We start from the raw sequence: 12,113 nt of genomic DNA, 5'->3' as shown, positions 1-12,113 counted from the left end.
GGGGGGGGGCGACGCAGCACGACGGGGAGGGGGGGGGCGACGCAGCACTACGGGCAGGGGGGGGGCGACGCAGCACTACGGGCAGGGGGGGGGCGACGCAGCACTACGGGCAGGGGGGGGGCGACGCAGCACTACGGGCAGGGGGGGGGCGACGCAGCACTACGGGCAGGGGGGGGGGCGACGCAGCACTACGGGCAGGGGGGGGGGCGACGCAGCACTACGGGCAGGGGGGGGGCGACGCAGCACTACGGGCAGGGGGGGGGCGACGCAGCACTACGGGCAGGGGGGGGGCGACGCAGCACTACGGGCAGGGGGGGGGGGCGACGCAGCACTACGGGCAGGGGGGGGGCGACGCAGCACTACGGGCAGGGGGGGGGCGACGCAGCACTACGGGCAGGGGGGGGGCGACGCAGCACTACGGGCAGGGGGGGGGCGACGCAGCACTACGGGCAGGGGGGGGGGCGACGCAGCACTACGGGCAGGGGGGGCGACGCAGCACTACGGGCAGGGGGGGGGCGACGCAGCACTACGGGCAGGGGGGGGGCGACGCAGCACTACGGGCAGGGGGGGCGACGCAGCACTACGGGCAGGGGGGGGCGACGCAGCACTACGGGCAGGGGGGGCGACGCAGCACCACGGGCAGGGGGGGCGACGCAGCACTACGGGCAGGGGGGGCGACGCAGCACTCCGGGCAGGGGGGGGCGACGCAGCACTACGGGCAGGGGGGGGCGACGCAGCACTACGGGCAGGGGGGGCGACGCAGCACTACGGGCAGGGGGGGCGACGCAGCACTACGGGCAGGGGGGGCGACGCAGCACTACGGGCAGGGGGGGCGACGCAGCACTACGGGCAGGGGGGGCGACGCAGCACTACGGGCAGGGGGGGCGACGCAGCACTACGGGCAGGGGGGGGCGACGCAGCACTACGGGCAGGGGGGGGGACGCAGCACTACGGGCAGGGGGGGGCGACGCAGCACTACGGGCAGGGGGGGCGACGCAGCACTACGGGCAGGGGGGGCGACGCAGCACTACGGGCCGGGGGGGCGACGCAGCACTACGGGCAGGGGGGGCGACGCAGCACTACGGGCAGGGGGGGCGACGCAGCACTACGGGCAGGGGGGGCGACGCAGCACTACGGGCAGGGGGGGCGACGCAGCACTACGGGCAGGGGGGGCGACGCAGCACTACGGGCAGGGGGGGGCGACGCAGCACTACGGGCAGGGGGGGGCGACGCAGCACTACGGGCAGGGGGGGCGACGCAGCACTACGGGCAGGGGGGGCGACGCAGCACTACGGGCAGGGGGGGCGACGCAGCACTACGGGCAGGGGGGGCGACGCAGCACTACGGGCAGGGGGGGCGACGCAGCACTACGGGCAGGGGGGGCGACGCAGCACTACGGGCAGGGGGGGCGACGCAGCACTACGGGCAGGGGGGGCGACGCAGCACTACGGGCAGGGGGGGCGACGCAGCACTACGGGCAGGGGGGGCGACGCAGCACTACGGGCAGGGGGGGGCGACGCAGCACTACGGGCAGGGGGGGCGACGCAGCACTACGGGCAGGGGGGGGCGACGCAGCACTACGGGCAGGGGGGGGCGACGCAGCACTACGGGCAGGGGGGGCGACGCAGCACTACGGGCAGGGGGGGGGGCGACGCAGCACTACGGGCAGGGGGGGGGGGCGACGCAGCACTACGGGCAGGGGGGGGGGGGACGCAGCACTACGGGCAGGGGGGGGGGGGCGACGCAGCACTACGGGCAGGGGGGGGGGGCGACGCAGCACTACGGGCAGGGGGGGGGGCGACGCAGCACTACGGGCAGGGGGGGGGGGCGACGCAGCACTACGGGGAGGGGGGGGGGGCGACGCAGCACTACGGGCAGGGGGGGGGCGACGCAGCACTACGGGCAGGGGGGGGCGACGCAGCACTACGGGCAGGGGGGGGCGACGCAGCACTACGTGCGGGGGGGAGCGACGCAGCACTACGGGCAGGGGGGGGCGACAGCACGACAAGGAGGGGGGGCGACACAGCACGACAAGGAGGGGGGGCGACACAGCACGACAAGGCGGGGGGGCGACACAGCACGACAAGGCGGGGGGGGCGACACAGCACGACAAGGCGGGGGGGCGACACAGCACGACAAGGCGGGGGGGCGACACAGCACGACAAGGCGGGGGGGCGACACAGCACGACAAGGCGGGGGGGCGACACAGCACGACAAGGCGGGGGGGCGACACAGCACGACAAGGCGGGGGGGCGACACAGCACGACAAGGCGGGGGGGGCGACACAGCACGACAAGGCGGGGGGGGCGACACAGCACGACAAGGAGGGGGGGGCGACACAGCACGACAAGGCGGGGGGGGGCGACACAGCACGACAAGGCGGGGGGGGCGACACAGCACGACAAGGCGGGGGGGGCGACACAGCACGACAAGGCGGGGGGGGCGACACAGCACGACAAGGCGGGGGGGGGCGACACAGCACGACAAGGCGGGGGGGGGCGACACAGCACGACAAGGCGGGGGGGCGACACAGCACGACAAGGCGGGGGGGCGACACAGCACGACAAGGCGGGGGGGCGACACAGCACGACAAGGCGGGGGGGGCGACACAGCACGACAAGGCGGGGGGGGCGACACAGCACGACAAGGCGGGGGGGGCGACACAGCACGACAAGGAGGGGGGGGCGACACAGCACGACAAGGAGGGGGGGGCGACACAGCACGACAAGGAGGGGGGGGGGGGCGACACAGCACGACAAGGAGGGGGGGGGGGGCGACACAGCACGACAAGGCGGGGGGGGCGACACAGCACGACAAGGAGGGGGGGGGCGACACAGCACGACAAGGAGGGGGGGGCGACACAGCACGACAAGGAGGGGGGGGGGGGGGGGGCGACACAGCACGACAAGGAGGGGGGGGGGGGGCGACACAGCGAACTGCGCATAGATACCTTGTTGTCGTCAGAAAAGGAGGAGAGGGTCTCGTTCAGACGGACGCTTTCAAACTCCTGGTTGCTGGCATAAACACGGAAGACTTTAAACTGGGAGGACGGGACCCCCACAAAGGGCTCCAGCTGCTGTTTGAAAGCAGAGAGGGTGATTCTTTTATCTACATTCACCAATAAACCTGCAGGAAAGAGATGCGCGTCAGTGGCAGAAGCCGTGGTCACCGGTCACCTGCAAGAAGATGCCTCACGGGGTTAAGGGGACGTTCACCCGCAGCAGGTTTGTGAGACTGCGCCATTCACGTGGGAGAGATTTTACAGTCGCAGAAATCTGCCTCGTGTGAACATACCTTTAAGAGCCAACTACAGTCTCACAGTAAATACAGCTCTGAGGGCACAAAATAAACGTTAAAGGGTATTGTTTTGCACATCTGTAAAACGATAAATGCTCGGCTGCATTTTGGGACTGATTGAGCTTTATTATGGACATCGGCTCCTTGATGGATGGTATATCACTAGGATACGCCACCAATGCCAGAGGCGAGGGCTCCACACCTATCTCCAGAACAGGCCCTGAAGTGAGTGGAGAGCAGCCTTGCAAGTTCTATAGAACTGAGCGCTCGGCCATATCCAGCAGTGAAGTGAATGGAGCGGTGGCCACGCATGCACCGCGCGCTCTCCGTTTATTTACTGAGCACTCTTGCTCGGTTATTTTCAGACCTTCCATAGAAATTAATGGAGAGCAGGCTGCACATTTGCGGCATGTTCTCGCTCACTTTTGGGGTCCCAGGTTGGACCTGCACCTATCCGACATTGATTGGTTATCCTAGCGATATGCCATCAAAGTCTGAGTTAAACCAAGCCCTTTAAAGGGGTATTCCGGTCATATCACGTTATCCCCCATCTATGCGCACTGCTGATCCATTCACAAGGACAAGGTATAACTTGCTGCTACCAGAAATATCCCTTTAAACTTTACTTCCCAGACACAACGATTTCAGTAAATACTTGAACTCCCCATATGGTGACCATTCGTGCGAGTCTTCCCTCTCGCTTGTGCTGTTGCTCTTACTAACAATTGTGGGTGTTACCGGCGCTCTCGACACGGCAACACTGCTGACAACAGAGCTGACAATCCAGACTGCAGGACGCACCCATCTGACAAGGCGATTAGTAACACCTTCCAAGAGAAATGACAGAGCAACGGCACAGTGCAGAGGAGCAGGGAACCCACCTATAGCCAACACAGGAGATAGAGAGGTACGGGAGAGGGCGCTGGCGGACCACGTTATAGAGCCCGTGTGAACAGATTCATGGCGTATTCCTGCAGCTGCCACTAGGGGGCGCTCGGTGCTTTCACACTAGCGTTTTTCTTTTCCGGTATTGAGTTCCGTCCTAGGGGCTCAATACCGGAAAAGAACTCATCAGTTATATCCCAATGCATTCTGAATGGAGAGCGATCCGCTCAGGATGCATCAGGACGTCTTCAGTTCAGTCACTTTACGGTATTTGGACGGAGAGAAAAAACGCAGCACGCTGCATTTTTCTCTCTGGCCAAAAATCCTAAATACTTGCCAGAATGCCGGATCCCGCAAAACGGACCTTTAAAAATGCAAAAAATAAATAAATACTGGATCCGATTTTCCAGATGACACCAGAGAAACAGATCCGGTATTTCAATGCATTTGTCAGACTGAGAAATGGACGCTAAAAACGGTCCCATTCAATTGTATGGGGGCTGTCGTCAGTGAAGATGGACAAGATAGAACATGTTCTTTTTTTTACGTCCATTATTGACTGTCCGACAAAAGTACTGCTGTGTGAATAACCCCATAGACTACCACTGTGGACGCGTGACGGCCATTAAAAGAACATCCATCACACGTCCGTTTTTCACTCGTGTGCAGCCTAATGCTATGACATCCTATGCACTGAGCTCCCTCTAGTGGTGGCTGAGAGGGGAGCAGTGTCTGCTGGCAATACATTAGGCAATATTGTGTTCAGAATAAGCGCCATATTTATGAAGGACATGCTGGTGATGTGGAAGGCCATTTTTCTATTTTTAGTAAAAAAAATAAATTCTTAACCTCCTAAAAATTCCTAAATGTCATAAATCTCACTGGGGGAAAGGGGGGCTATATGAGAGATTCATGTAAGCCCCTGGGTGAGGATGCGGCCCCCGAGCACTGGATCATAAAATCAGCTAAACTCACATTTTTGTCCCTCCCCGGGCGCTGCCGCCCCCGTCCGCCTCTCTGCCTTGAAATACATGTACTGGGCCTCCCCCCGGCTCTTCCCACTCTCGTCGTATTCGCTGTCGGTGCCCGAGTCCTCCTCGGCCGTGTCCCACGTCTCCTTCTTTCCTTCACTGGCTTTGGACCTCCGGCTGCTGGTGATGCTGTGGGAGTCGAGGCCGTTGGCCAGGGGGATGGGGGCATTGTCCGCATTGCACAGAGTGTCGCTGCTATGGCTTGAGCTAAGGATGTCGCTGTCCACTGAGCTGGTGCTCCGGTCATTATTGATATCAGAGTCCGACCGCTCTTCTGGCAAGAAGTTGTTTTCGGGGTCAGTTGGGAGAATCCGGTTCTCGAGTTCTCTGTTGTCGGCCGACCCCGAGGAATCCGCATCGTTTAGTGGAGAGTCAATGTTGTCAAAGTCGCTGCCCTCCGGGCTCTTGCTGCTGTCCCCATTCCCGCTCTCTTCCTGCCGCTGGAGAGAGAGGGATTTCAGTTTTTCAGTACTCTCCTCCAAAATGGCTTCCACAGACTTGCTGCTGCCTTTCACGTGCTCACAAAACTCCTCCTGTCGCACCGACTCTCCGCATGGCCTTGGACCGGTGGGGCGGCTTACCTGGGGGCCCGGTGCATGCTCAGGTAACGAAACATACAGTCTGATGGTGTTGGCGTGACGGTCCAGGAGCTTCCACAGATGAGAGTCTGGAAACGGCAGCTGGTGGTCGGTGGAGTCCGAGCTTTCTACAAACACCTGCGACAAAGTCAGAGCAGACGTCAGGAAACGGGGGGGACACAAAACGATATTTCCTGCAGCCAATCAAGCATGTGCATTCTTAATCCTGACATTCACCCCAACTTAAAGAGTCGTGACATAATGGACGCACCTCTGCAATGTGTGCATCAGGCCTTTGTGGCAGGTTTTTCCTCATTTAAAGGGGTATTCGCACCTTCTAAAGCAGGAATGCTCAACCCGCGGCCCTCCAGCTGTTGCAAAACTACAACTCTCAGTATACCCTAATAGCTGTAGGCTGTCCAGGCATGCTGGGAGTTGTAGTTTTGCAACAGCTGGAGGGCCGTGGGTTCTAAAGTGTTTGTGTATCAGTAGGATGAGCCGTCACTTTATGATCATTGTGGTCTGGCCGCTGGCCCCACTGATCCTGGTGCGATGCAAGGTTCCCCCCTACGTTTCCGCTGCATAGCTCCAGTAGCTGTGCTGCAGTTCCATGCACCGTGGATAGTGGAGCCCTGCAGTACTAGACCAGCAAGGCATCCACTTCACTCTCAGGATCAGCTTGATCAAAGAAGACGGACCCCCACCGATCGTAAAGTGCTTTGTCAACACTTTGTAAGATGGTAATAGCCCTTTAAATACATGCTTAGCTTCACATCTGGATCACAGCCTTCTACATTAGGGCAATGCTGCCATTCAGGATGCCCGTCACACGAGATCCTCTAGGTTCGGGCTGTGCTTCCCGTTATACCCACCTTATTGCTTCGGAAGAACCCTTCGGCCTTCAGCGTTTTGTTGGGCACACTGAGGAGACGCAGGTCATTGTAACAGCGCTCCAGAACGATCCGCATGTGATCGGGAGGCAAGTCTATGCTCTGCAATACACAAGAGTCCTCATGTTTAATGCAACGTGAACAGGACTCGGGTCATCCATGGACGGCCATGAGCACATCCAGCAGTCCCGTATTTTCAACTATTGCCATTAAAGAGACACACACACTGCAATAAGTGGAATAGTCACAAGGGACATCCCTTAAAGAGCAGCTGTCAGCAGGATTTACCTTATTAAACCAGGTATACTGCCTGGTAGGGTAGATCCTGTGGATGAAAGTGATACCTGTCTTGTGAAAGTCAGTTGTAGCATTCCCAAGAGAGAAAAAAACAACTTGTTCTTTGTGTCTGTGTGTTTGAGTACACCGAGGGGCATGGATAAAAAAAAGCTGGGGTGCACTGAAGGGCTAGGTTTCACCCCTTGGTGCACTGAAGCCCTCATATGCATAAAGATTAAAAAATCTTTTCACAAGACAGTTATCGTTATGATCAGCAGCATCAACCCTACCAGGCAGTAGGTCTGCCTAATGGGGTTGATCTTGCTGCTTTAACACTTCCGATTGTAAGATTTGCACTCAACCTTAGAGATAAGATGCTTAAACTCCTGGATGGTCTGACTGAGATAGGCGCGGACACTGACGGGGGGAGCGATGGTTTCCGTCTTCAGGTCCACCACATACACCTTCACCATCACCTCTGGAGACAAGACAAGGAAATAAGTACAAACATGGCAGACGGGGCGCGTGACCACCAACATCGGCTCAGATTATAAGCCAATTATAAGACAAATCAAGTAACTGCTAGAAGTCTGGACTTCCTATCGTTTTGTTCCTACATCTCCTACGCGTCTCCATGGTAACAGACAACAAAAGCCCTGTGTAGTCTGATTCTGCAGTCGTACTTTCTTCCAGGTGTCCCATATATCTTCGTCACCTATTTAATGTACGTTAGCATAAAACTGGGAACAGATGGAAGGGAATACGACCGCAGGATGAGATTGCGCAGCCGCACAGCCTTGACGTCTCACCTCCGGGTTTATACAACTGGAACACTTGGTCCGGTCGCTTGGTTTCCAACAGGAGATCAAACATGTAGGAGGACTTGACGCCACCGAGCAGGAACCCCATCGACCGATCCTCCTCATCCTCGTAAGAGCGCTCCAAGTAATCGTGAAACTCGTCGTATTTCACCAAGCGGCAGCAGTCCAGGGGAACTACGCCCTCCAGGTCCATCATCTGGAAGAGGCAGAGCAGCAAGGACATGGGTCAGAGTCTCCGGCTACAGCATCACCGGACCTCCGGCAGGATCTGTGCTGTTTGCTGCTTTTTGACTGATACAGACTTTTTATTTTTAAGCTTCTAGTCAAGAAAAACATTTTTAACAATAATCTCCCTGATAAATTACAGAGTTCTCCCCTAAAATAAACGCCGATGTGGGGGTAACCGAGTCAGGAACAGCGTTACCACAATGATTGGGGGGGGGGGGGGGGGTTAATCTTTTTATTAGTTTTTCATTTAGTTTATATTTGCCTCTTTACTTTCATCTCTATGGTGCATCAAAGGGTCAGAAGAGACCACTGAGGGGACTATTAATCTTTGGATTTGCCCCAAGTTCTCAATCCCCCCCGGCGTTCATGCTGCAGAGGCTGAAAGGGGCAGGAGAAGGGGAGCCTGTTCCTCAGCACCACCATCTGCACTGACTGCTGCGAAAACACGGATCCTGGCGGTTACCGCTACAGCGCTCGGTGTCAATCTCAGCCGTTCACTAGAAGAAAATGGCGCGGGTACAACTTCTGTTCCCAGTGTCATCATCATCATATCCTGGAGTGTGGGAGAGGGACTCCTCGTGTGAGAGGAGAAGGAGCAGGGTTAATACTGGGTACACCACGTCCTGACCCCCAACCCTCACTGTACCTTGTAGGCCATCTCCACGGCTTCCTTCATGGTCTTGTCCTTGTGAACTTCCAGCTTATTCTCCATCAGGATTTGCTTGACCGGGTGCATGCAGAAGAGCTTCAGCTGGAAGAGAACACAACATGGGCTCACACTCCCATCCTCCAGTCTTCAGGCTCCACGTAAGGGCCGGCTACTCACTTTACACGTGTTGCGCTCAATCTCCCGCTGCCGCTTCTCCTCCTCCTCCTGCTCCTTCTCTTTCTGCACCAGATGTTTTATGTGCTCTGGAAATTCTGAGGCCTCCAAAAACTCTGAAAAGTCAAGCACATGAGGGGTGAGCGGAGCTCAGGAGCAGCCAGGGGCCACAACTATTTCATTTTATCTCGCATGACATCATCGCACGGCGACTACAAATTATCTCATCAAGTATTCTGACAAGCTACAACTTGGGCGAGCCGAGCCAAAGCCACTCTATATTTCCAATCAGTCCCAAATTACAATCCTAATCCAGAGCTGCAGTCACAATTCTGCCGTGCAGTGGTGCATCTGTCCACGGGTTTAACAGCTTAGCTGCGGTCCTATAAAGCAAGGGATTTAAGCTTGTGTTAGGCTACTTTCACAATAGCGTCTTTTGCGGATCCGTCATGGATCTGCAAAAACGCTTGCGTTACAATAATACAACCGCATGCATCCGTCATGAACCGATCCAGTTGTATTATGTCTTCTATAGCCATGACAGATCGGTCATGAACTCCATTGAAAGTCATGGGGGACGGATCCGTTTTCTATTGTGTCAGAGAAAATGGATCCATCGCCATTGACTTACATTGTGTGCCAGGACGGATCCATTTTGCTCCACATCCCAGGATGGAAAGAAAACTGCAGTACGCTGCTCTCCGGTATGGGAACGCAACCAAGCAGAACGGAATGCATTTTGGTGCATTCCGTTTTGTTAAGTTCAGTTTTGTCCCCATTGACAATGAATAGGGAAACAACTGAGGCGTTTTCATCCGCTATTGAGACCCTATGACGGAGCGGAATTGAGAACAGGAGATGAATGTACAAAGCCCAAAGCCTGGTGTAAAGAGGACACTTCAGTGAATACAAGAATATAAAGCACTCTCTGTGCAGACACTGGACAAGCAGGGGGGGAAGGCAGTCTTTATGCTGCCAGAATAGTGAGTGCAGCTCTGGAGTATAATACAGGATGTAACCCAGGATCAGTGCAGGATAAGTAATGTATGTATACAGTGACTGCACCAGCAGAATAGTGAGTGCAGCTCTGGAGTATAATACAGGATGTAACCCAGGATCAGTGCAGGATAAGTAATGTATGTATACAGTGACTGCACCAGCAGAATAGTGAGTGCAGCTCTGGAGTATAATACAGGATAAGTAATGTATGTACACAGTGACTGCACCAGCAGAATAGTGAGTGCAGCTCTGGAGTATAATACAGGATGTAACTCAGGATCAGTACAGGATAAGTAATGTATGTACACAGTGACTGCTCCAGCAGAATAGTGAGTGCAGCTCTGAAGTATAATACAGGATGTAACTCAGGATCAGTACAGGATAAGTAATGTATGTACACAGTGACTGCACCAGCAGAATAGTGAGTGCAGCTCTGGAGTATAATACAGGATGTAACTCAGGATCAGTAATGTATGTACACAGTGACTGCACCAGCAGAATAGTGAGTGCAGCTCTGGAGTATAACAGGATGTAACTCAGGATCAGTACAGGATAAGTAATGTATGTACACAGTGACTGCACCAGCAGAATAGTGAGTGCAGCTCTGGAGTATAATACAGGGTGTAACTCAGGATCAGTACAGGATAAGTAATGTATGTACACAGTGACTGCACCAGCAGAATAGTGATTGCAGCTCTAGAGTATAATACAGGATGTAACTCAGGATCAGTACAGGATAAGTAATGTATGTACACAGTGACTGCACCAGCAGAATAGTGAGTGCAGCTCTGGAGTATAATACAGGATGTAACTCAGGATCAGTACAGGATAAGTAATGTATGTACACAGTGACTGCAGCAGCAGAATAGTGAGTGCAGCTCTGGAGTATAATACAGGATGTAACTGAGGATCAGTACAGGATAAGTAATGTATGTACACAGTGACTGCACCAGCAGAATAGTGAGTGCAGCTCTGGAGTATAATACAGGATGTAACTCAGGATCAGTACAGGATAAGTAATGTATGTACACAGTGATTGCACCAGTAGAATAGTGAGTGCAGCTCTGGAGTATAATACAGGATCAGTACAGGATAAGTAATGTATGTACACAGTGACTGCACCAGCAGAATAGTGAGTGCAGCTCTGGAGTATAATACAGGATGTAACTCAGGATCAGTACAGGATAAGTAATGTATGTACACAGTGACTGCACCAGCAGAATAGTGAGTGCAGCTCTGGAGTATAATACAGGATGTAACTCAGGATCAGTACAGGATAAGTAATGTATGTACACAGTGACTGCACCAGCAGAATAGTGAGTGCAGCTCTGGAGTATAATACAGGATGTAACTCAGGATCAGTACAGGATAAGTAATGTATGTACACAGTGACTGCACCAGCAGAATAGAGAGTGCAGCTCTGGAGTATAATACAGGATGTAACTCAGGATCAGTACAGGATAAGAAATGTATGTACACAGTGACTGCACCAGTAGAATAGTGAGTGCAGCTCTGGAGTATAATACAGGATGTAACTCAGGATCAGTACAGGATAAGTAATGTATGTACACAGTGACTGCACCAGCAGAATAGTGAGTGCAGCTCTGGAGTATAATACAGGATGTAACTCAGGATCAGTACAGGATAAGTAATGTATGTACACAGTGACTGCACCAGTAGAATAGTGAGTGCAGCTCTGGAGTATAATACAGGATGTAACTCAGGATCAGTACAGGATAAGTAATGTATGTACACAGTGACTGCACCAGCAGAATAGTGAGTGCAGCTCTGGAGTATAATACAGGATGTAACTCAGGATCAGTACAGGATAAGTAATGTATGTACACAGTGACTGCACCAGCAGAATAGTGAGTGCAGCTCTGGAGTATAATACAGGATGTAACTCAGGATCAGTACAGGATAAGTAATGTATGTACACAGTGACTGCACCAGCAGAATAGTGAGTGCAGCTCTGGAGTATAATACAGGATGTAACTCAGGATCAGTACAGGATAAGTAATGTATGTACACAGTGACTGCACCAGCAGAATAGTGAGTGCAGCTCTGGAGTATAATACAGGATGTAACTCAGGATCAGTACAGGATAAGTAATGTATGTACACAGTGACTGCACCAGCAGAATAGTGAGTGCAGCTCTGGAGTATAATACAGGATGTAACTAAGGATCAGTACAGGATAAGTAATGTATGTACACAGTGACTGCACCAGCAGAATAGTGAGTGCAGCTCTAAAGTATAATATAGGATGTAATGTAGTCTATGTAC

At 54.6% G+C, this 12,113-nt stretch overlaps 1 protein-coding gene across 3 annotated transcripts in view; it reads right to left on the bottom strand.

Moving 5' to 3' along the window:
• The window catches only part of USP47 (ubiquitin specific peptidase 47), a 49,500-nt gene that overhangs the window by 8,418 nt on the left and 28,969 nt on the right, over window positions 1-12,113 (bottom strand). For all 3 annotated transcript variants that reach the window (XM_040410359.1, XM_040410360.1, XM_040410361.1), the window contains 7 exons: window positions 8,833-8,945; window positions 8,653-8,757; window positions 7,767-7,974; window positions 7,320-7,435; window positions 6,664-6,783; window positions 5,158-5,929; window positions 2,951-3,126 (listed from right to left, as the gene is read on the bottom strand). In XM_040410359.1, the coding sequence (XP_040266293.1) occupies window positions 2,951-3,126; window positions 5,158-5,929; window positions 6,664-6,783; window positions 7,320-7,435; window positions 7,767-7,974; window positions 8,653-8,757; window positions 8,833-8,945 (1,610 nt within the window). The remainder of the gene's footprint in view (window positions 1-2,950; window positions 3,127-5,157; window positions 5,930-6,663; window positions 6,784-7,319; window positions 7,436-7,766; window positions 7,975-8,652; window positions 8,758-8,832; window positions 8,946-12,113) is intronic.

The sequence above is a fragment of the Bufo bufo genome, chromosome 10 (assembly GCF_905171765.1).
Source record: "Bufo bufo chromosome 10, aBufBuf1.1, whole genome shotgun sequence".
Taxonomy (NCBI): Eukaryota; Metazoa; Chordata; class Amphibia; order Anura; family Bufonidae; genus Bufo; species Bufo bufo.
This window is presented reverse-complemented; position numbering and strand designations above follow the sequence as displayed.